At 37.9% G+C, this 23,863-nt stretch overlaps 2 protein-coding genes across 5 annotated transcripts in view; one reads left to right on the top strand and one right to left on the bottom strand.

Moving 5' to 3' along the window:
• Nucleotides 1-16,320, bottom strand: part of stat5b (signal transducer and activator of transcription 5b) — a 52,601-nt gene extending 36,281 nt beyond the window's left edge. For both annotated transcript variants that reach the window (XM_079846255.1, XM_079846254.1), the window contains exons 1-3: nt 16,183-16,320; nt 12,018-12,153; nt 4,727-4,883 (exon numbers count right to left, since the gene is read on the bottom strand). In XM_079846255.1, coding sequence (XP_079702381.1) covers nt 4,727-4,883; nt 12,018-12,145 — 285 coding nt within the window. In that variant the 5' untranslated portion in view covers nt 12,146-12,153; nt 16,183-16,320. The remainder of the gene's footprint in view (nt 1-4,726; nt 4,884-12,017; nt 12,154-16,182) is intronic.
• A 1,810-nt stretch (nt 16,321-18,130) lies between these two features.
• oplah (5-oxoprolinase, ATP-hydrolysing) overlaps nt 18,131-23,863 on the top strand; it is a 71,988-nt gene continuing 66,255 nt past the window's right edge. Inside the window, exons 1-3 of one of the 3 annotated variants that reach the window (XM_079846251.1) lie at nt 18,131-18,289; nt 19,033-19,216; nt 19,380-19,571. In XM_079846251.1, coding sequence (XP_079702377.1) covers nt 19,046-19,216; nt 19,380-19,571 — 363 coding nt within the window. In that variant the 5' untranslated portion in view covers nt 18,131-18,289; nt 19,033-19,045. The remainder of the gene's footprint in view (nt 18,290-19,032; nt 19,217-19,379; nt 19,572-23,863) is intronic. The other 2 variants (XM_079846253.1, XM_079846252.1) reach the window with 2 other exon arrangements.

The following is a 23,863-nucleotide window of genomic DNA, read 5'->3' as shown; positions in this document are numbered from 1 at the left end:
TGGAAAAAAAATATGATCAGAAAATCAACGTGCCTAATAATTCTGCACTCCCTGTACTATATGTATTTAATCTCACTTTATTAGCCAATGTCTTTACTGCTGACCTTTTATGATCCAATTCAACCATACTAATAAGCAAAAAGGACTTTAAATAAGCATCACATTTGCTCCATTTTTTGAAGCAGTGAGAGTGTGGCTGTATCCAAAATTGCCCCCTATACCCTTTTTGAGGGGACAGCCATTTGTAGTGGTGTCCGAAACCATAGTGGACGTTATTGAGTGCACTCATTCAATCCCACAATGCACCGTGATAGGGCTGTAGCGATACACTAATCTCACGATACGATACGATACTCGATATTCAGCTCACGATACGATATATATCACGATATTCAGCCAACGATACGATTCGATTCGATATAATTCGATACACTTACATCATTTTCTGAAAGATTTAAAGGGGACAGAGTGAATTTGGTGACATCTTGTGAGTGTTTCATTTACTTGGATTGAATTAACTGAACTGAAAACTAAAATCATCAATTACACAATATATGTCTCTGACAGGACAGAGAGTCTACAGCTTGCAAATGCTGGACAAAATGAATCAAAGATGTGTTGAGAAAATTAGTTCCATTTATTGAAACAGTGCAAACTGTAGCTTACAAGCCTTTGAAAAGTAAATAAAGTGCAGTATTGCAATTAACAATGGAGTTCTAAAAATTGCAGCAAGTGGCCTGTTCTGAACAGTTTCTTTGACAGCTTTTTTAGCTTGACACTGACATTTGGTAGTATTTCCAGAGTATTTCACGTTTGTGTCACACAGCTTGCAAACCAACCGCGATGCTTTGTCTAAGTCAAGGGTCTCCAACCTTTTTTCATTTGAGAGCTACTCATGTTATATAATACTTAAAACTCTTAAATAATGCATCATAATTCTCATATTAACAACTATCCAAACTGTTTTACAACTGAAAGAGTATAGTAGTAGTTCCAGTAGTCGGTACAATACCACTATTTTTTTTTTTACATAAATGTTTTATTATATATGATGATAATCATAAGTAAATAATACATAAACATGTAAAGGCTGTATGCTGTAAACATTGTTTATAAATGAAAGATCAAGTGAAAAATAAGCAACCATTAAAAATGATATAATTAGTATTATTTATTTTATAATTATTATTATTAGTAGAGACATATTATTATTACATAGAGACGTAGCTAAATTTACTGTAGGCTACAATCTGTAGTCAATCTCTTCACGTTAAACCGAACTTTTATTTTGACGGGTTGCCGTGATTACCAGTGTCTGTGTTCATGATCACTGATGTTCACTGATATGACAGTGGGTGCGCGTCTCATTCTCATTCAGCTCCCTAGTTCAGTCAGGGCTCAGCCCATTGACTTGTGTCCTGATCAGTGCCCTGACTACTGAACCAGGAGCAGAATGAGACGCAGCCAGTTTTCTCAAATTAAACGGTAAATTCTCATGAAGTGGCGGTTTATGCCTTCATGTCGGCAGAGACTACAAGAGCGAGTGCGCGGCGCCCTTCATCCACACATACGCAGAACATGCAGGAGTAATATTTAAATAGTATTTTGCAGTTTATTATTTACAGACACTAATATATATTCGGCTTCAGTCTGGAGCCCTGCGCTTAAATTAACACGGAAGCGACTGAACGCAGCTGCTATGGTGAGCTATTTTTATAACAGACCCGCGGGCAACTCGTGTGGTCCTTGCGGGCGACTCATGTTGTTGACCCCTGAGTCTAAGTCGTCGCTTTCCTTCTTCTTTTTAAGCCCAAAGTGCTCCCACACATCTGCTTTTAAGCATGAAGGCGCTGGATTTATATTCGCCGCCATTTTTTTGAATCTCCTCGCTCTGACTCCGTAAACAAGAAGAGGTAGACGTCGGCGTCTGTGTAAAGTTAGTAGTACGGGTAACTTGCTCTACAGCGGTACTAGCGGCTGGCTGACCAAATCGCTCTTCCTGCAACGCAAATGGGGTAAACACGGGGATTTGAATGGGACTTATGTATCGATACTCGTGGCTTAAAAATCGATACTTTCTTGGGAGAAAAAATATCGATTTATATCGCAGAATCGATAAAATTGCCCAGCCCTACACCGTAATAACGAGTGTATAACTTATGTACGCTCAACCATAGACATATGCACTCAACAGCTAGAGAATACCCATAATGCACTGTGAGTTGCACGCTGAAGTGACTTCCTGTGTCTCACCAGGAGATGGCGCCACAGCTGAATCAATCATCCATCCATTTTCCAAACCGCGCTGATCCAGCGTGATATCCAAGTGGCAACCTCTCACAGTTTCTCTTGAAGCCAAAACGGAAGTGACTTAAACTGCAATTCATCGACTGGCCACAGTCTCCAGAAGGGAGCAGAATCTCATTGAGCCCCATGTTAAAATGCCCAACTTTACAGCAGAAAAACACATGTTAACAGCCTGGTACAAATTGTTGTTTTGGTCTATACGGCTAATTTTGCCCTTCATGACAACTGTGAGGGGGGTGAACTCTTTCGTTTACATTATATAAAGCTTTAAAGTTCTGCATAATTAAAGGCGTGGCCACTTTGAGTGACAGGTGGATAGCCATTTATCTGCTGTCTGCTAGTCATCGCGTCACCTAAGCTCCACCCACATCCCGCCTCTTTGCCCATTTTCTATTATCCGGGAGTGATGCACGATGACAAGATGGCAACGGCCAGCTAATCCCTACTTTGCGCTTCAAAACGGCTCTTCAGAATCCAATGGGTGACGTCACGGACACTACATCCATATTTTTTTTACAGTCTATGGTAATATCATACAGGCATAAATTCCTTTTTAATTGATTATTAAATTGTTTAATTACGCTTTATACATGCTAGTTCCCATGGCAGAGTTTAAGATAAATCTTTTAATTACTACTGGAGCTGCCAGCTAGCTTTTTTTAAATAATTATTTAACAGCAAGCACAAACTATGCACAAGCGGAAGCCCTTCTGACGCACTTAGGGCCCTATTTTAACGATCTGAAACGCAAGTGTCAAAGCGCGAAGCGCAAGTAACTTTTTGGGCGGGTCTCGGCGCTGTTGCTATTTTCCAGGCGGGATAAATGGCTCTTGCGCCCGGCGCAAATCTAAAATGGGTTGGTCTGAAGTAGCTTCATTATTCATAGGTGTGGTTTGGGCGTAACGTGAATAAACCAATCCGAGCGTCATCCAACATTCCCTTTAAAAGCAGGTGCGCAAGTTCCATTATGGATTGCTATTATTATGGCGTATTTACCAGGCGCACGCCAGGAGCGGTTCACAGCCGAGGAGACTGATGTTCTTGTAAGAGCAGTGAAAGACAGAGAAGTGAAGTTGTAATGTTGTACATTATGGTAAAGGTGATTTCACAGTCTTTTTTTTTTCAGTCTTTCAGTTTTTTCAGTTTTTCAGTCGATTTTTTTTCCTGGTTCTTGACGGACAAACCAATTTGTCAGATGTCCTTATATACATATATGTCTTGCCACTATTGTGCAAACAGGTCTTATCCTTAATTATTACAATTAGCCTGAATCATTTGTAAGCTAGATTTATGCCTATTTTTTCACATCTTCGTGGCACACCACAATGATTTCCGTCATCTCATGTGTTAATATTTTTTTAGTGTAACAATTTATGATTTGCAAAAATAACTGTTGCATCTGTGTAGATTACATGAGCAAAGTGTATGCGCGTTGTGCACGCTATACATTATGGTCAAGCATGCGCCCTTAAAATAGCATAATGAACAACGCGCAACGCGCCACTGACTTTAGACTAGGTTTTTTCTGGTCAGTGGCGCAATTGTTTAATGGAACAGCAAAATAGCACCAGGGATTGTTTGCGCCGGAACACGCCTCCTTTTTTGCGCTGAACCGCCCAGGGAGCGCAAGTTCATTCAATGGTTTAGCAACGTGCTTCTGTGGAGGGAAAAGCGCGCTTTGCGCGGGTGCAAAATAGGAATGACACATGCGTCAGTGTACAAAGTCAATTGCGCTGGGTGCAAGATAGGGCCCTTAGTGTCCGAATTCACTCACTCCTTTTTATTCACTCCTTCAAGTGGACTATATTAGTGGAGTAATGTAGGGAATAGTAGCCTAGAAATCTAGAGGCACCCTAGCGGCAGCAAATGTAATTTGCAGCCAGGGACGTCTAGCAACTCTCCGTTGGCTTGCGAGCTTGAAAAACCAAACTCTAGTCAGGCCAATCACATCGTGTATTGAGTCGGCAGAGTTGCAACGGTTCTGTGTGAATTCCCTGTTACTTGAAAACAAAGAAGATGGCTGCCGGTCTTTCAAATCGGCTTTGGCCGCGACTCTGGAAGACTTGGAGTTAAGCTTTTCTTTGAGAAAAGAACAAAGAACGGCACTGAAGTCATTCTTAAAAAAGGAAGATGTGTTCAGAGTTTTGCCGACCGGATACGGCTAAAGTTTAATTTATCAACTAGATTTCAAACCTTCAAGCACAGTTGCCTGTTGTGTGATGTCACAATAAGTTTCATAATTTTTCTTCATTTTCTTTTATTTTCTTCAAGTGTCTATTGCAAAGGAATGTAAAACCATTTCAGAAATGTAATTCTCTCCCTGTCCTCTATACTTTTTCACAAGGAAAGCAACCAAGAAACCCTAATGTTTGATCCTTGTCGGGGGTTGCCTCATATCCCTGCAACTAGTACTTCGTACCTTCAGCTGTGTGGCATAATGGCCCAATTTGATCTTCAGCAGGAAGCCATCTTCACCCATCTGATGCTCTGCCTTCCTCTGCAGCTCCTGGATCAGGCCTTCCAGCAGACGCTTGGCTTTAAACTCATCCTGCTGGTTCTCCAGATCGATGGCATCCCTGCACATGACATAAACGCAATTTGTTAGTGTGCATGTGTGTGAGTGTGTTTGTGTGCATGTGTGTGTTTGAGTGTGTTTTAAATGCAATTACAAAGCCATTGATTTTAACTCTGAAACATTTTTCGAGTTGTGTTGTGTTGTGTTGTGGTAAAAATAGCTACGGGTAGAGCCAGTTGATTGCCGAGTGCAACCATTCTACGTCATCAACCTAGAACGCAAACAAAATGGCGCTGCCCATTGTCCAAATATATAATGGATTTTTTTAAATAACGTGGATCTTTCATGGGTTTTCTACTACATATTTTAGTAAGAGACATAATTGATGTTATATTAAGCCATACAAGTCTTAACACCATGAAATCCCTTTAATGAAAAGCCAGTCCCTTTAAAAGCCAGTTGCACTTGCACCATGGCGGATTCGCTATTTACATGGCGGAATTTGCAAGCGGAAAAACTGAATAAAATTTTTTGGTGCTGCAGCACGTTCTTGTGTGTATAATAAGCAGAGTGTACATGCATTGTGCACCCGCCTATTACTAACGTGCCCTTTAAATAACACAAAAAATACTGAGCTATTGACTTTAGACCATGTTTCAGTTGGTCAATGGCGCAGTAAATTCAAATTGCCTCAAAATAGCAATATGCCAACAATGCACATGAACACACCTCGTTTCCAGACCAGCACGCCCATGGTAGGGATGGGCAACAGTGATCAAGTACTCGAACGTGACAGCGATGATTGGTCATGAAAATGATCGCCCTGACTTTAAAAAATATATTTTTCTATTTTTCTGATTGGCTATTGAGGCATTTTGGGCGGTAACTGAGGTCTGGTTGGTTAGCGTTAGACAGCACACCTTCCAGACCGGAGAAATAAAGTGAAACTGAAGCACGCACTGCAGTGATGCCTGGAATCACTGTGATCATGAAATACCATTAAGTGCAAGATGTGCAGCGCCAATCTGTCATATACATAGCATTATAATGAAAACAACATTGTAATAGAATATTGTAAATTCTCTGTGCTTTAGTTCTCCCGTGTGTCAACTGTTAAAGGAAATCCACAAGCGCGGTGCAGTTCATGTGTGCATCCGAGTCCTTTTCTGCAGATGCAGTAGTAAGATTACTTTTATGTTGTCTATATCTGATTAATCTCATATAGACACGTTTGGTAGAGTTTAATAACCAGCTAGTAAAGCGCTGCGGTTACCAACTGGTGTTCATTCTCTTCAGTTTCAGGTCCTCTTTTATTTCTCATTTATGTGCTGCCACTGGGTCAGATAATCAGACGACATGGTCTTGCCTTTCATAGTTACGCTGATGATATTCAGATTTATTTCACAGTTAAACCAAACTCAGCTTATCCTCTCGCTTCTGTTAACTCGTGCCTTCAGGAACTTAAAACCTGGATGACTGATAACTTCTTACAGCTTAATACTGATAAAACTGAAATCCTGTTGATTGGCCCTAAATCACAAAATTTGCCACGTGATGTCGTTTTTATTGACATTGATGGTGTCCAGATTACACCTTCAAAAACTGTGCGAAATCTGGGAGTATTGCTTGACTTCACGTTATCTTTCGACTCACATATTGGTCATACAGTAAAGTCATGCTTTTTCCACCTGCAAAATATTGTTCGTATCCGTCGATCCCTTAACTTTAACGATGCTGAAACTGTTATTCACGCTTTTATAACCTCCAGATTAGACTACTGTAACGCCTTATACAGCGGCTTACCAACTAAGGCTATACATCGCCTCCAAATGGTGCAAAACTCTGCTGCTCGAGCCCTAACATTTAATAAAAAATCTGTACACATCACTCCCATCCTCAACCAACTTCACTGGCTTCCTGTGGCCAGTCGCATCGAGTTTAAACTGTTAGTTTTAGTCTATAAAGCCAGTCACAGCCCTGCACCACAATATCTTGCGGAGTTAGTTCAACCATATGTTCCTGCCCGGACCCTCAGATCCAGCAATGAAAACCTGCTTGTAGGGATGAAACGGTATGGAAATTTAACACCACGATTATAGTGACCCAAATTATCACGGTTATCAATATTATCACGGTTTTGTTCAAATGAGATGAAAGTGTTCAAAAAGAACAGATGCACACACTTAAAAGATTTCAACAAGTTTTATATTTGAAAATCAACAAACAACAAATAACTAAAGCAGCTCTATGCACTTTTTTAAGCTAGATTCTGTGGGATTTCCTTCCTTATAATGGCCATCGTCAATAGCAACGCATAATGCATAAATAATAATAATTTGTCGTAAATATAATCTCTAATATTATCTCTGTAAATATATTCAAGCAATATTCTCATCAGTGTTCAGCAATGATGCATTTAAATCTAGCATATTTTGTGTAAGAGCCCACAGTATCCTAGTGAAATAATGCATATCCATATTTCCATATGATTTGACAATTTATTTGATTAAATATCAAAATGTGTGCATCATACCTGACACCTAGATGATCACTTTACAGTCAGTTTTATGACTGTCATTCTCTTCAAATGCTAGTGAAGTTTGAAACGTGTATAACGTTACCAATGTTGTAGGTTACTTTAGAGACGGTCCCTAAATTCGCCAACTTTATGCCAGTCATATCAGATGCGCTGTGGTTCTGCTGTGTTCTTAAAAACCATTTTCGCTGCTGAAATAGAACAAAAACAGTCAAGCACTGTATGATGAGTGAATCTCCTGCGTACACCGCATGTTTATCTCTGCTTTGAGTGTAATGTTAGATTTCAGCGAGTGAGCGGCGCGCGCTCTGAACATAACTCCGCTAATCTGAACGCCTCTGATTATGAGACATTGCATTCATAAACTCAATATAAACACGTGTGAGTGGTTATAATGCGCAACGTGATTATAACAGATGGCTTTTGAGAAGACTATAATAAGTTCAACCGCCAGAGTGGTGGTGTGCAGCTGAAATAACGTTAACTTACACCCGCAAATGGCGGTTGTTAATGTCAAGTCCTGATTATTATCCCTTAAATGTCACCCTAGTCTTGTCTGAACTTGTTCGTTCACTTCACGTTATTATTTCCCAGACGTAGTTTTGGTATTGAGGTCAAAGCGTTCGTAGTTTTGAAGTGTTCCCTCTATTACAGCGGCTTTCTTCTGGCATGTTACAGACAGGGTGACCATCTTCGATTAAGTTTCCCTCAGGACTTTTGTAAAAGCCAAAATATGACAACGCCTCAGATTTGGTCCTTTTAGAAGGCTGAAAAATTTCCCAGCGCTGTCACTGCCTTCTGACATTTCTTCTCATTCAAAAAACAGCGGTGCGCGCAACAGACTGACGCTGACTGGACAAGATTTACCGCGAGTTTTCACAATAGTGATAATCACATGCGGTTTTAATGATAATTAAATTTTATACGATATTACTAACCGTCACTAAATTTTATCGTGGTTTATCGTGAAACCGGTAATCGTTTCATCCCTACCTGCTTGTCATCCCCAAGTTTAAACGGTCTACTATGGGAGGAAGGGCTTTTAGTGTTATTGGCCCTGAATTATGAAATAAGCTGCCCGTGACTATCCGTAACGCACCTACTCTCCAGATTTTTAAATCCAAACTTAAAACTCATCTTTTTTCTCCTTGCAGTAAATAATTATTTTTCTCTCACCGTCTCTGCTCTCTCATGTTATGCTACATGACTAGCTACTGTTAATTGTTCTTTGATTCTATAACTTCTTTGTTGTTGTTGGAGTTATTTGTTGTACACTTGCTTGTTTATTTGCTATAATGAACAGGCTGCTTTTCTGATTGTAATTGATTGTACTCCATTGTGAAGCGACCTTGGGTTCTTGAAAGGCGCTATAAAAAATAAACATATTATTATTATTATTATTATTATTATATTATTATTATTCAAATGCAATGCCCAACATTATCGACTCTGGGTTATTTGAGATGGTTATATTATTTTTAGATAGGCTATTTCTTTTTCAAAAGCATTGATGATATTAATGCAGCAACGTTATTTTGTTCTCATGTTTTTTAACAGTAGACATATGTTTTATTTAAATTTGTTTCTCATTATGCCTTCGAAAACGCGGAGTGATGTCTGTAATCACTTTGATCAGGAAAAATAAAATTAAGTGCAAGATGTGCAGAGCCAATCTGTCATGTACATTATAATGAGAACACAATTGTAATAGTGTTGTAAATTATCAGTGCTTTAGTTGCCCGTGTATCGGTGTTGTTGTTAAAGGGATAGTTCACCCAAAAATGAAAATTGTGTCATCATTTACTCACCCTCAAGTTGTTCCAAACCTGTACGAGTTTCTTTGTTCTGCTGAACACAAAAGAAGATATTTTTAAGAATGTTTGAAACAAAGCAGGGAGAGCAACCATCCACTACCATAGTATTTTTTCCCTACTGTGGTAGTCAATGGTTGCTCTCTCTGCTTGGTTACAAACATTCTTAAACATATCTTCTTTTGTGTTCAGCAGAACAAAGAAACTCGTACAGGTTTGGAACAACTTGAGGGTGAGTAAATGATGACACAATTTTCATTTTTGGGTGAACTATCCCTTTAAGGGAAGAGCACATTCAAAATGTGTAAAAACTAGCATGGCCAAGTTCCACGTACGCATTCGTGTCCTTTTGTGCTGATGCAAGTACACTGATTAATCTAATATAGGGTGCGTTTGGTTGAGTTTATTAACCTGTTAGCAAAGCTATGTAGGGTGCTGTTTATTCACAGTTTCAGTTCAATTACAATGCCCGATTTTTTTGGACTGGGTTATTTTTTTGAGACGGTTATTTTGTTTCTTTTTCAAAAACATTTATGCGTCATAATCTAGCAGTTATTTTTTCTAGTCATATGTTCATGTTTTCATAGACATGTGATGTTTGTATTTGTCAACATTGATTTTCGTAACACTCTTAAAATAGTTTCATATCTCCATGACGGAGATGCCCCGCCCCCCGCACAAGCCGCACCCCCAAGTACTCGAGTACTCGTTTTTGAGACCTATCGATGATCGAAATGAGAAATTGACAAAAATTCCCATCCCTAGCCCATGGGCGCACAAATGGGCGCAAATGCATTTGCTATTTAAACAACGTGGCGCAGGACGTGAAAATGATAACTGCGTTTGGCTGAAACTAGCAAAAAACACTTGGGTCGCACCTGGCGTCGCATTGCGGCGGGTGTATGATAGGGCCTTGTATGTCTATCCCTCATAGCCTTGTTTTAATCGACATTAAATTCAATATGGCATCCAAACTGAAGGCATACTAGGGGTGGGAATCTCTAGGCACTAGGCATGTGCCGGTATCAAATTTTCATGTTGCGATTAATTGCTGAAGCTTTTATCACGGTATACGGTATTATCACGATATTTAAAAAAAAGTTGCAAAAAAGTGTTGTCATACTATAACAGGTTTAAAAACTTTCTTATAACAAAAGAACCAAACATTTAAATACAATAAAGCAATACACAAAAATGTATAAAGTAAACAAATATTTGAAACAGATTAAAGTGCTAAAGAATTATAAAGAACAATAGGTAACACTTTACAATAATGTCTCGCCAGTTAATGCATTAACATTAACAAAGAGTGAATAGCTACATTTTTACAGAAGTTATTCTTCTTTGATAATGTTAGTTTAAAAAAGCAACTGTTAGTGTAAGCTCAGGTCCATTAAATAATACAGTTACAACTTTTGATTTTAATAATGTGTTATTAAATGCTGAAATGTACATTTAACTAAGATTAATACATGCTTTAGAAGTATTTTTCATTGTCAGTTTGTTAATGAATGAACTAATGTTAAATAATGGAGCCATATTGTAAAGTGTGTGATTGAACAACAGTCAGAACATATTCAAACAATATCTAGGGCATGTAATTTAAAACTTAAAAAAAAAAAATTAAGTTTGAAAATGACTTTAAGTCTTTAAGTATTAGGTTATGTGATGACGAGCACCGGATTGTGGTTACTGGGGAAACGGCTGTATTTCTGCTGTTCCATCAGCGCCCTCTGCTGTCTGAAAGTGAATGTGCACTTCAGTGCGTTTTCACGCCTTCCGCCATGTGCTCGGCTCATGAACGGTCTGTTTACATCAGTGCGCGTTCCTCTTTGACGCGTTGTTCATTTTAAACGGTTGATGGGTAAAGTATTCTTAAAATACATTCTAAAAATCTGAATAATTCGTAATAAATAATTATTCACGGTATTTTGAAGTGCCCACGATAACAATATTGTGCATGTTCATTATTGCGGTATATCGTATTACCGTTTACCGGCACATGTCTACTAGGCACCTCACGATTCGATTTGATTACGATTCAGAGGGCTGCGATGCGATTATAAAACGATTATCGATGCATCTTTTCCATACAGATTTTTTTTTACTTTTAAAGTAAAGTATTTGTAATGACCCATAATGAATTTACTTCCAATATATTTTATCATAAAACAAATGGAAGTGATTTAACAAGTCAACAGGAATGTTACATTTGCCAGAATATGTCCCAACATTGCAAAGAACCAACAGGAAGTGTGTCTGTAGCAGCATACTTATAGTAAATTTAATACAGACTTCAGCATTATATTCTGAATCACTAACATAAAGTAATAACCTCCTGTTATGTGCAATGAGCAATATAATCCTTCAGACAGTAAAATAAAAATGTTGCTGTGCCAAAAATGAAATGAACGTCTGAACACTAAATTAACATCTGCAGAGAATACGGATGCAAATCCTCAACGTCTAATATTGTTTCTCATGTTTGGAAAATATTTTAGTTTAGTTTGACACAACTTGCAGTGTGGCTCTTTTCCAGGTCATTTTCCCCCTCAACTTCATAGAAGTGCTTTCATACGCTAGCTTTTAATGTAGAGGGTGCCGGTCGGATTTCTCACTCAGCTGTCATGCATCTGTTATGTGCACGCCACAGACGGTCCGGCCGCTGCACTTCCAGCGCCTTTTGCGTTCCGTCAACATTACGTTCAACATTTGGAAAAAAGTTTTTTTTGACAATTGTGAATCGATTCAGAATTGTCCATGTCCGCGTTGCTATGCATTTAAGAAAACAAATTTCCCCCCACCCCTATTACATACATAGATCTGAGCTTCTAGCAGAGACACTTACCACGGCTGAGCCTCCAGCCACTGCGCCAGGTAGTGCCGCACCTCAATGGGGAAATGCTGCCCGTAGAGAGATTGCATCTGATGCAGGGCATCCCCCTGCAGCTGCTGCGCCTGAATCCACAGCGCCATACCCGGCTCTGGACAGATAGACAGAGATGTGCGATTGCAACATTAAGAATAGTATAAAAACTGTATCTCACTGTGAAATGCCCTTGACTTGGCCTTCGGTTTGACAAATGTCAAAAGTCATTTTTGGCCAAGTGGTCATACCAATCTTGCACTCATTATTCCAGCCAATAATTCAATAAATCACTATGTGGCAAGTCTAATTAGCTATATATAATTATTAAATCTTATTTTGTGGGTTGTAGTGAAAATGGCCAGATGGAAGGAGCTGTCCTTCCAAAGAGGATATTGTTAAAATGGCTAAATCTGGTCAATCGGTTTTGGAAATTAATTTGGATATATATACACGAGACCACTACCATGTACAATTTAAAGTGCCGTGGCTGGTCAAGGAAGACTAGTGAGAATTTTAACAGGAGGATGCAAATCACCTGAATGTGGAACCACCTCAAAACAGCTCCTAAAGATCTCTATGAGACATCCAACCTCCAATTTCATCTCGAACTGAAAGCCAACTGTTTAAGGGGCTGGATAGAGAGGATGTGTAGCAGTAAAGAAACCATTTTGTTTTATCCACTGCAAAAAACACCTTTCATTTGCCAAAGGGTTGGGAGTTGGAAGGTTAGAGTCGTCTTCTGCAGTCCCACAAGTCAAAACTTATCAGCCTAGAATTAAATGGTGTCAGGTATGTTCGTAGGAGATGACAGGAGATTTTTAGTACCAAGTGGAACCATTAAGCATAAACATAATGGTTTTGGGGATGCATGTCTGCAGCAGGTGATGGAAGGATCTACAAAGTTGCTGGCACAATGAAATACTTCGGGATCCTGCTAAACACAATCTATCATCTGTTTGGATTATTTTATTATTACTATGTTAAAATAGTTTGGCTTCCTAAAAACACCAGTGTGAACGTAATGTGGACTGAGCCCCTATTGCAACTAAAAAGAGGTTGTATTTCATTTTAAAGTTCACTTCCAATTATACTAGCTCATAATATGTGAAACAGTGTAGGCACTGGCTGTGTTCAATATTGAACAATACCTGGAATATTAACTAACTTTCTACTGAATACTGCACAGAATGCACTGTATGCTACCACCAACTGCTTCTTAAGGGCTGGTCACACTACACTTTCATTCCACTGATTCCATTAATCATACGAATGCAAATGTGGGAGACAGGAATTGCAAGCTCAAGTGAAAAAGTTTCCATTTTGCTGCATTCCAAAGTTCAAGTTTTGGTGAACCTGAATTCCTATCACGTGAAAACGTTTGACTAATAGAAGATTAAGTAACACTTTATTTTAGGGTTCAATCCTCGCAATTAACTAGTTGCTTATTAGCATGCATACTAGGATATTGACTGTTTATTAGTACTTATAAAGCGCATTTTAATGCATTATTGTGCATGACCTTATTCTACATCCCTTAATCATACCAATACCTAAACTTAAACACTACAAACTGCCTTACTAACTATTAATAAGCAGTAAATTAGGAGTTTATTGAGGCAAAAGTCATAGTTAATAGTGAATATGTGTTCCCCATACTTAAGTAATACAGAAGATTGATATGCCACAGAGAGACCTTTTATCTGAATTAAAAGAATGCAAACTTTAAATATTCAGGCTTGCAGCAATGCAGTAAAGTGGAATAGACTGCATATTTTTACATTTTGATGTATTTTAACTTTTTTACTTTTTCAACTTTAGTCAGTCTGTAATGTTGCTGTTTGAGCATAAAAAACAGATCTACAAGGTTACAATGCTCAAAGTCCAGAGTATTTTATTTAACAGAATACACTTTCCAAGAACTACAAAGAATGGCTCATTTGGACTACAATGCGGTTTTTCCGGTTCTTGTGAAGTCATAATGTTCCTCATTTAAATACTCTGCGCCCATGGAATACACAAAAAAAGTGTTGTTTACCGTTTGGATTGTAGTTTTCCGAGAAATATCATGATTAAATGGTGTATAACATTATAATTACAAAAACATAAAACATACCACTCAGAAACTTATTGTGAAAGCCGTGCTTGCATAGTCTATGAATTAGGACTGCACAATATATTGAAATTATCAAAATATCGCAAATGTACATATCCTGATATGCATATCGCAACGACACGCAATATCTGAATGGTTTTAATAGGCTACTTCAACATTGTGAACCGTCCATTTTAGGTCGACGCATATAGCAGAGAATAGACTGGAAACACGACTGTTACTTATGTGACTTGCTTGACGTTAAAAAGAGTGATTAAACACAAGAACTTGCGAAAAACAACTCCTTGCAGTCTCACGCTGTCTGCTGTCTGACATACACACCGAAACGTGCGAACAAGCCGCCTCTCTGAAAGCGTGTGATCTGTTCAGTTCTGTTTTGTGCCTTGACTCAAACTGTAAAATGCACACACAGTTAGGGCAAAATGACTGTCTTGACGAGTATTCATGTAAACACAGTCGGTTATGCTTTAAGTGAACAATAGCAGTTGGGAAAAGAAACCAAATGTGTGTCAATAGGATCCGTGCATTAGGTCTTAAAGTGACAGCCTGCTAATACAGTAAACCTGCCTCTGTCTGTCAAACAACAAAAGAAAAAGAGAAAATCACTCAGTGCTCATGGCTGAATAACCTTTGTAGCTTTATTATGTATCAGTGTAACACAATGAATGTATATTTAATTCATGTGAAGACTACTGTTTTTAGTTATTATTTTTAATAACAAAGATAAATTAAAATAACAAAAATAATCGTCCACCTCTAGTTCAAGTGTCTTTGTTTACCTGGATGTTCTTGATGTTAAGTTTTAGGTTGATATAACTATATATTACCAATTCAAGCAGAGTTTTTGGTATTTAAATATTGGCATTACATTTTTTGTTTGTTTACATTGATGTTAAAATTATATTGACAGATTTGTGACATTATTTTTTGCTAAAACACTGCTGGTCAATTTCAGAAGTTGTAGCGATGCTTTCTTTTCCTAGAAAGAATGTGAAACACATAAATGGTATCATTCTCAGCTTTTAAATTAAGAATATAATAATAGTTTAAATACATTTTACACACACAATATCGTATCGAATATCGCATTATTTAACAAGGTATTGCATATCGCATTTGTATTCAATATCGCACAGCCCTAGGGGTAAAATATTTTTTGTCAAAGACATCCAGGTATTGTATGAATACAGAAAATGTGCATGCTGTGTGTGCACAGTATTTGTACTATATACTACAGAAGACAATAAAAGTAGTATGTTGTTTATAACAGAAAATAGCTGAATTTGCCCACACGTACTAAAGAGTACCATAATATTGACGAACCATGTCAATACCATGATACATGTTGCGATGGTTTGGTAATCATTTAAAGTTAGTAACATAACTTTTACCATATAATACCATCACTTCACCATGGTAAATCACGGTACTTTTTAAGGGTATGACGCAAAAAAATGATATTTAGGTTGCCAACTCAATAGATAGAGATAAACGCATTAATAGAATCTAATATTACTTTGTGCTTTAAAAACGTATGTGTTTGTATTCCTGTTTTTAAAGCAGAATACATTAGCACATATAATTAGCATCAACACAAACCTGTTGCTTTAAACGCACGAGGTGAGTTAACTGGAAGACTACAGGCAAACTGAAATGAAATATCCCCGAAATCATGTTTAACAGTATGAAACACTACATTACACATGTATTTTCTAATGATGAATTTGACGGCTCGTGGTTATTTAGTTAGCATTAGCTATTAGCATTGGAAGCTAGCATTGGCTCAAGCTTAAGGATCAAACATACAAACACAAGTGTTTCAAACTACCGCGTTTAAATCAGACAGTTTGCCTGTACCATAAACGATTTAAAAGTGTATTTGAGTCTGAAAACATGGTGAATTGTCACCTACTGCAGCAGTGCAGTTTAACATCTGTTAAGCTAACCAGTAAAAGTACTTTAGAAAGCAGTCAGCTAAAATCCGTCGCATGAGAACAACTGAATAATAAAGGCGATAAAACGTGTACTCACAGCATTAAAGGAGACCTGCAACAGAAAGATGTGATGATGACTTGTGAATTTTAAAAGTTTGACAGGGTTTATCCACCCATGACATGAGCTCAACTGCCGAAGACACACTACAGCAACTCTGAGCTGATATTGTACACTGACATCTGCTGACCACCACCACACGATTTTATTTATTTTTGTTTATTTTATTTCTATTCACTGGTTGCCTGTTCAATTCAGGATTTACTTTAATTTACGAATTGTGGCTCCACAATACATTACAGAGCTCACAAGTCTTTATACTTCATATAAAGGAGTATGTGTTTGGATGCAGGAGCTTCACTGCATTTCGTTGCCTTGTACTTGTACTACTTGTGTAATGACAATAAAGTTGAATCTAATCTAATAACGTTAGCCCTATGGGGTAAATGTTTCTGACTGTCTGTAGTTCCAAAAAAAAGTCAAAAGGCGATTAAGCATCATCTCCTTTATATATTTGTTCAGTCTGTCAGCTCAGATTTTTAAAGGGATAGTTCACCCAAAAATGAAAATTACCCCATGATTTACTCACCCTCAAGTCATCCTAGGTGTATATGCCATTCTTCTTTCAGACAAATACAATCAGAGTTATATTAAAAAATGTCCTGGCTCTTCCAAGCTTTATAATGGCAGTGAATGGCTGTTTCTGTTTTGAAGTCTATAAAAGTGCATCTATCCATCATAAACTTACTCCGGGGGGTTAATAAAAGCCTTCTGAAGTGAAGCGATGCGTTTGTGAAAGAAAAATATTCATATTTAAAACTTTACAAACTGTAATCTCTAACTTCCGCTAACTGTCGTACACATGTTCATGAGAGACTGTATATTTTTCTTACACAAATGCATCACTTCACTTCAGAAGGCCTTTATTAACCCCCGGGAGCCGTGCGGAGCAAATTTGATGGACTTCAAAACAGAAACAGCCATTCACTGCCATTATAAAGCTTGGAAGAGCCAGGACTTTATATATATATATATATATATATATATATATATATATATATATATATATATATATATATATATATATATATATATATATATATATATGACTCTGATTGTATTCGTCTGAAAGAAGAATGTCATATTCACATAGGATGACTTGATGGTGAGTAAATCATGGGCTAATTTTCATTTTTGGGTGAACTATCCCTTTAAGTCTCTGCTGAAAACACTTTTGAGGAGCCTATTTTTAGTATCTTTTCTGATGTTGATTAGACTTATGTTTGTTTTTGTTGAAGAATTTATATTATTTTGTTAATTTGCCTATATGCTGATGGGTTAAATATGTTAAAAACAAATAATAAATGTGTTGTATAAGTAACACATTAAATACATTTGAGTTATTTTATTTTCACCAAGGGAATTAAATATAATTTAATTAAATATATTATTAATTTAGTTAAATAGCTAGTCGTTATAATGAATAATGCATTAGTAATTAAAAATAGACTACATTCAAAGACATCTCCAAATAAATAAATCAGTTGTCTTCTGCTCCTAATTTTTGATTCCTGCAACTGTGACAAGCATTTTAAAGTGGTTTAAATAATGCAATGATTAGTCTATTTAATGTGTCGCTATCAGAATAGGTTTTTATTGGTCAGAAAATATCAAGTGATCAAATGTTACTTGCACTGAACAGACATTGAATATACAATACCTTAATAGGACATTAATATGCATTAATTATAGATATAGGAAGTATGACAATAAGGGGGAAATCCTTAATATAATAAAAAATCCTTAATATAACCATGTTAATTAACATTAATATTAATATAAATATCTCCTTTTGTTTTCCGCTGATGAAATAAATTCTTACAGGTTTGGAACAACATGAGAAGAGTAAAGTAAACTGGCTAAGTTTTGAAATTTGAAGGTGCATCAACTGAGCAATCACGCGCACCCTGGAAGAGAACACGACCTCGGTCACGTGATATCTCAGAAGGCGGAGGCATTGTAGAAAAGGAGGTGTTGAACTTCTCCACATCGAAGCGGTGAAGTGTGGCTTCATATTTATAAACAGTTGTTATTAGTGCGACACGAGAGGAATCTATTCGTTTCCCGTTTCACTAACGCTTTAAGTGTAAGTACAGCAGAACATGCTCATGTTGTATTTGCCTGATAGTTCGTATTCAGAGCATTTACTAACAGAAACATTGCAAAACGTGTACTAGTCAGTGATCTTTAGCCTAATTAAGGTTTAAGTGATTGTGCTGCTCTTTAATCTTTTAGTCTCCATGTACACCTGTTTATAATAGCTGAGCTTTTTGTTTATCATAGCGTCGAACTGGCGGGATTATTATTTGCACAAGCACGTTCTAATTTAAAATGATTGTTCAAAAAATCTTGCTCCACACCTGTATGAGATTTGCCAAGAGGAGAATCTCTCACTTATTTTATTTCTGTTCTTACACCAAACATTTCTGGCTTAAAATGGCAGCATTATTTCTCGTATTTTTCCCAGATGTGTGATATTTCTGTTGTTATTGTTGTTTTTCAATGATGTTTCTGGCTATACGACGCTAGATGATGTCATAGACTTAATTTGTATGATGGGTAAATGCCACATTCACATTACTTGTTTTCTAATGTGTTTTTTTGTTGAAATGTATGTTTAGCACAAAACACTCACACACAAAGAAAATTTCAATTAAATAACATTTTTGTCCACAGAATGAAAGACAGAGTAGCTGAAAAAAGCTTTTGGGTTTCACTGAAGAAAGAAATCAGAATTTAAATGTTTGGGTTAACTATCCCTTTAAGCAGGTTTAATACATTTTGAATATCCAGCCAGTGTGTCACTTTTAAATGTTGTGCTCATTGCAGTCTGTGTTCCAGCATGGCTGAAACTAAAGGGAAATTTGATTTTGCAATTGATCGGGGAGGAACCTTTACGGATGTCTTTGCCCGTTTGCCCGATGGTAGAGAGAGAGTCCTAAAACTGCTGTCACACGACCCCCAGAACTACAGAGATGCCCCTACTGAGGGTATTCGTAGAGTACTGGAGGAGGTAAGGAGAAAACCATAACATATTTGGATGTAGATTGATATTGAGATGAGTTTATTTTTTGGTTATGGATTAGATCTTCGGAGGATAGTTGTTTATGTTATTCACATAATTCAATTATCACATAAAAGTCGCACTTTGTCTGTTCGGTTCTTGATTTGAACAGGAGACGGGACAGAGCTTTGCTCGAGATCAGCCCTTGGACACTTCTCAGATTGGCTGGATTCGGATGGGCACCACAGTGGCGACTAATGCCTTACTGGAGCGACAGGGTGAGAGAACAGCACTACTGGTGACACGCGGATTTCGGGACCTGCTACATATCGGCACGCAAGCGCGACCTGACCTGTTTGATCTGGTGAGTAAAAATTATAATGTAAATTCATGCCAGTGTCTCGGTGACCAAAAAGGGGTCTTTATGAGAGCTGAGCCTTTGATTGATGAATCATTCATTCAACAAGTTTATTCAAACTCACAAAAGTTTTTTACATCATGATACTTTATTACAATGGGCATGTGCACTAAGACAGAGGTTTTCAAACTGGGGTTCGGGAACCCCCAAGGGTCCTCCAGGAGGTTCTAAGGGGTCCCCAGAAAATTTCAGAGTATTAAAAGACAAAGCAAAAATGGTTAAAGTCTACGGAACATTCTAACTATTTTCTAAATGTTTCTCTCCTTTCTTGCCGTATACATACTTTCCAGTTTTTCTCACTTTAGTCCCATTTATCTTGCTCACTGAGGTTGTAAGGCCGTATATTTAACGCAGTACGTAAGCTACTTACTTGTATTTATTGTGAAAGTTGCTTATACACATAATTTTTAAAGGTCCCATGGCATGAAATTTTCATTTTATGAGGTTTTTCAACATTAATATGAGTTCCCCTAGCCTGAATATTGTCCCCAAGTGGCTAGAAATTTTGATCGGTGTAAACTGAGTTCTGGCTGTCTTTCTCTGCCTTTGAGAAAATGACAGCTCAGACGAGCTGATCTGGAATTTTCCTGTTATGACGTCATAACAGGAATGGTTACCTCCCTTTCCTCCACCCAGAGAATTTGGCATGCCCATGCGAGCGCCATATTTGTTTGTCCTCGAGAGATCATGGCTTGTGAACGAGTGAATGCTGGCAGTTTCTCAGTGTTTGGATGTACAAATGAAAACAGAAGTCTTTTTTCAGTTCCTTCTGATCTGTGATCAGTGATTTCTGATGTGTAGCTAATTATTCAAGTTCACACAGAACTTTGTTATTCGTGTTGCGGCTTCTCTCTCTCCCGACAGAATGGTGTTTTCTATCTTGTGAGTCAGTGTTTTTGTACGTCCTCGTCGCGTCTATCTGTTCTAAAATGTGCATACAGTCGTGAGATTCTGCTCAACATCGTCAGAGCCACATCTTTAGAGATAAACCTCACGCACGCCGAAGCTCGGGCTGCACTGGCGGGTCGGCCTTCAACATCACCGACCCCCAGTACTGCATCTTGCCCACAGCGGAGGCACCAAACGCGGCACGAGATTAAGCAGAAGGGGGGTAAGCGTGAGCGTATCTGGGCTAGGCTAGCCAGCTATCCCCACAATAAACTGGATTACATTCGATTACTGCCCTGTTGTGTCTTTTTTTTGCCCTGTGTACGTGATGTGTACTCAATGTGTACGTCACTGACGCTTTTCATATGATGGGAAAATATCTCAAAATAATGCTATAATCAACACGTACTCGTAACTCATTCATCTCGACAGCTGTAATGGTACATTACATGTGTTACAAAGTTGGTAGAATAAGGAGGTAGGCGGGCTCGGCATGACTGGGACTCGTGTTTATTCAGAACTCTCAGATACAAACAAAGTAAACTCGCGCTGACAGCGCTCTCACAACTCAGTACAATATCACTTTGTTAGCAATGTCTCCGTCTCTGGTCCATTGATGTCCGGTTCGTGAACGAATCATTCTTTTGAACCGGTTCTTTTTAGTGAACCAGTTCTTTTTTTTTTTGATCAAGGTCTCTTTTATTTTCAAATATAACAAACAAAAGATATACAATTCACACATGAAATAGTCAAGTCTAGTTCCTGTCCATACAAACAGACAAAACAACTACTCCCCAGTGCCCCCCACCCACAGGTACTGGACCCCCAGCAAATTTCCATGCATCCCGACATATTCAAGTATGAGTCTGCAGTTTCATACATATATAATTCAAATATCTCGGTAAATAAAATAAAAAAAACAGCGTCAATAATTTTTTAAAAAAAATAAATAAATAAATACATTTAAAAAAAAAAAGAGGATAAAAAAAAAGAAAAAAAAAAAGAAAAAAAAAAAAAAGAAATTATGCACACACAATTGGGTTACATAGATAAGTTAGTAGCTGCCATGCCTTCTACAAAGGAAATAAATGGCTGCCAAATGACGTAGAATTTTCTAGTGGACCCTCTTACAGTATATCTAATTTTCTCTAAGTGAACATAACTCATGACCTCCCTAATCCATTGGCCATATGTTGGGGGGAGTGCATCTTTCCATTTAAACAGGATAAGCCTCCTAGCCAACAAAGAGCAGAAGGCCATCATGCTTAGGTGGCACCCAGATAAGGTGGCATCCACCGGAGCCACACCAAACAATGAAATCAGAGGAGAAGGGTGTATAGTTCTTCCACATATACCAGAGAATGCCTCAAAGATGGACTGCCAAAAATTTTGTAGCTTAGGGCACAACCAAAACATGTGCAGCAGTGTGGCAGGAGCCTGCCTGCACCGATCACACGTAGGGTCAATACCCGTCTTAATCTTAGACAATCTATCCTTAGTCCAATGAAGACGGTGCACTATTTTAAACTGAATCACATTGTGTCTGAGGCAAATAGAGGAAGAGTAGATTCGCTGTATAATTTTTTGCCATATTTCATCTGAGATCGTTTCATCCAAGTCTGTTTCCCATTTGATTCTAAGGCTATCGAGACTACTCATGTTATGTGTATTCAGCAATGTATAAATTTTGCCTATTACTTGTTTTATGTTAACTTTACATTTTAATATTGTTTCAAGCAGAGATTCAGAAGGGCAAGACGGGAAACAGTCAGAGTTAGAAGCCACAAAACCTCTAAGCTGTAAATACCTGAAAAAATGTGATTTATGAAGACCATATTTCTGTTGCAATTGTATAAAAGTGGCAAACCTATTTTCAATGTAGAGGTCAGATAATGTACCTATACCATTTCTTGCCCACACATTAAAAGCTTCATCCATTATTGATGGAACAAACATATGATTCTTTATCAATGGTGTAAGAAGTGAAAGATCAGTGAGATTAAAGGTCCTTCTAAACTGGTTCCAGGTTTTAATTGAATGGATAACAACTGGATTAGTGGTGAAGGATGAGATAGGCTGTTTGAAAGGTAATTTGGAACATAATAAAGCTACTGGGGAGCTTGATCCAATGGAAGCCCTCTCTAACACCATCCATTCCGTACTATTGACATCCGCGTAATCATTTCTCAACCAATACAGCAGTGCTCTAATATTAGCAGCCCAATGGTAATACATAAAATTTGGAAGAGCCATACCTCCCATTGCGCGAGGCTTCTGTAATATATTTTTATTAATCCTGGGCTGCCTTTTATGCCATATAAAGGATGAAATCTGACTATTTAATTTGGAAAAAAAAGATTTTGTTAGATAGATAGGAAGACATTGAAATAAATATAAAAACTTAGGGAGAATATTCATCTTAATCGTGTTAATCCTCCCTCCTAAGGAGAGAGGCAGAGGATCCCAGCGCTCAAGGTCTTGTTTGAGGTTACTTAAGAGGGGGTGATAATTAGCCTTAAAAAGATCCTTGTGGTTACGTGTGATCCATATACCTAAATATTTTATTTTTTTAGGGCTAAATTTAAAAGGAATTGACCCAAGATATGATCTGTCTACAGAAGAGATAGGCATAAGTTCACTTTTCTGAAGGTTAACTTTATAACCAGATATACTTCCGAACTTTGTGAGTAGACTCGATAATTCAGGAAGACTTGAGAGGGGGTCCGATATGAATAATAACATGTCATCCGCATAAAGTGACACTTTATGCTCCGAACCCGCCCGGTGTATCCCCTTGATGGTGGGACACTGCTTCAGGGCTAATGAAAGTGGCTCAAGTGCAACGGCAAACAAAAGTGGTGAAAGAGGACACCCCTGCCTAGTGCCCCGCTTCAGCTCAAAGTACGTGGATAAGTTATTATTGGTGCGTACCGCAGCCACTGGAAGCGCGTATAGGAGTCTGATCCAGGAAATGAATTTAGGGCCGAAATTAAATGTTTCTAAAGTCTTGAAAAGGTAGTCCCACTCCACCCTATCAAACGCTTTTTCAGCGTCAAGTGACAACATGACCTCGATATTCCCAGGATCGGGTGGAGTGGGACAATAAAGGATATTAAAAAGACGCCTGATATTGAAAAATGAAAACCGATTTTTTTATAAATCCCGTCTGGTCAGACGAAATAATAGAGGGAATAATGTTTTCAAGTCGACGTGCCAAAATCTTGGCAAGAATCTTTGCATCTGTATTCAGCAACGAAACAGGGCGGTATGAACTGCAATTAAGGGGATTTTTATCCTTTTTAAGTAATAGAGAGATGACTGCTTGACGCATGGTTGGGGGCAGGGAATTG

This window comes from Gobio gobio, assembly GCF_949357685.1.
Source record: "Gobio gobio genome assembly, chromosome: 20".
Classification (NCBI taxonomy): Eukaryota; Metazoa; Chordata; class Actinopteri; order Cypriniformes; family Gobionidae; genus Gobio; species Gobio gobio.
Note: the sequence above shows the minus strand (reverse complement) of the source record. Positions and strands in the feature narration are given on the sequence as shown.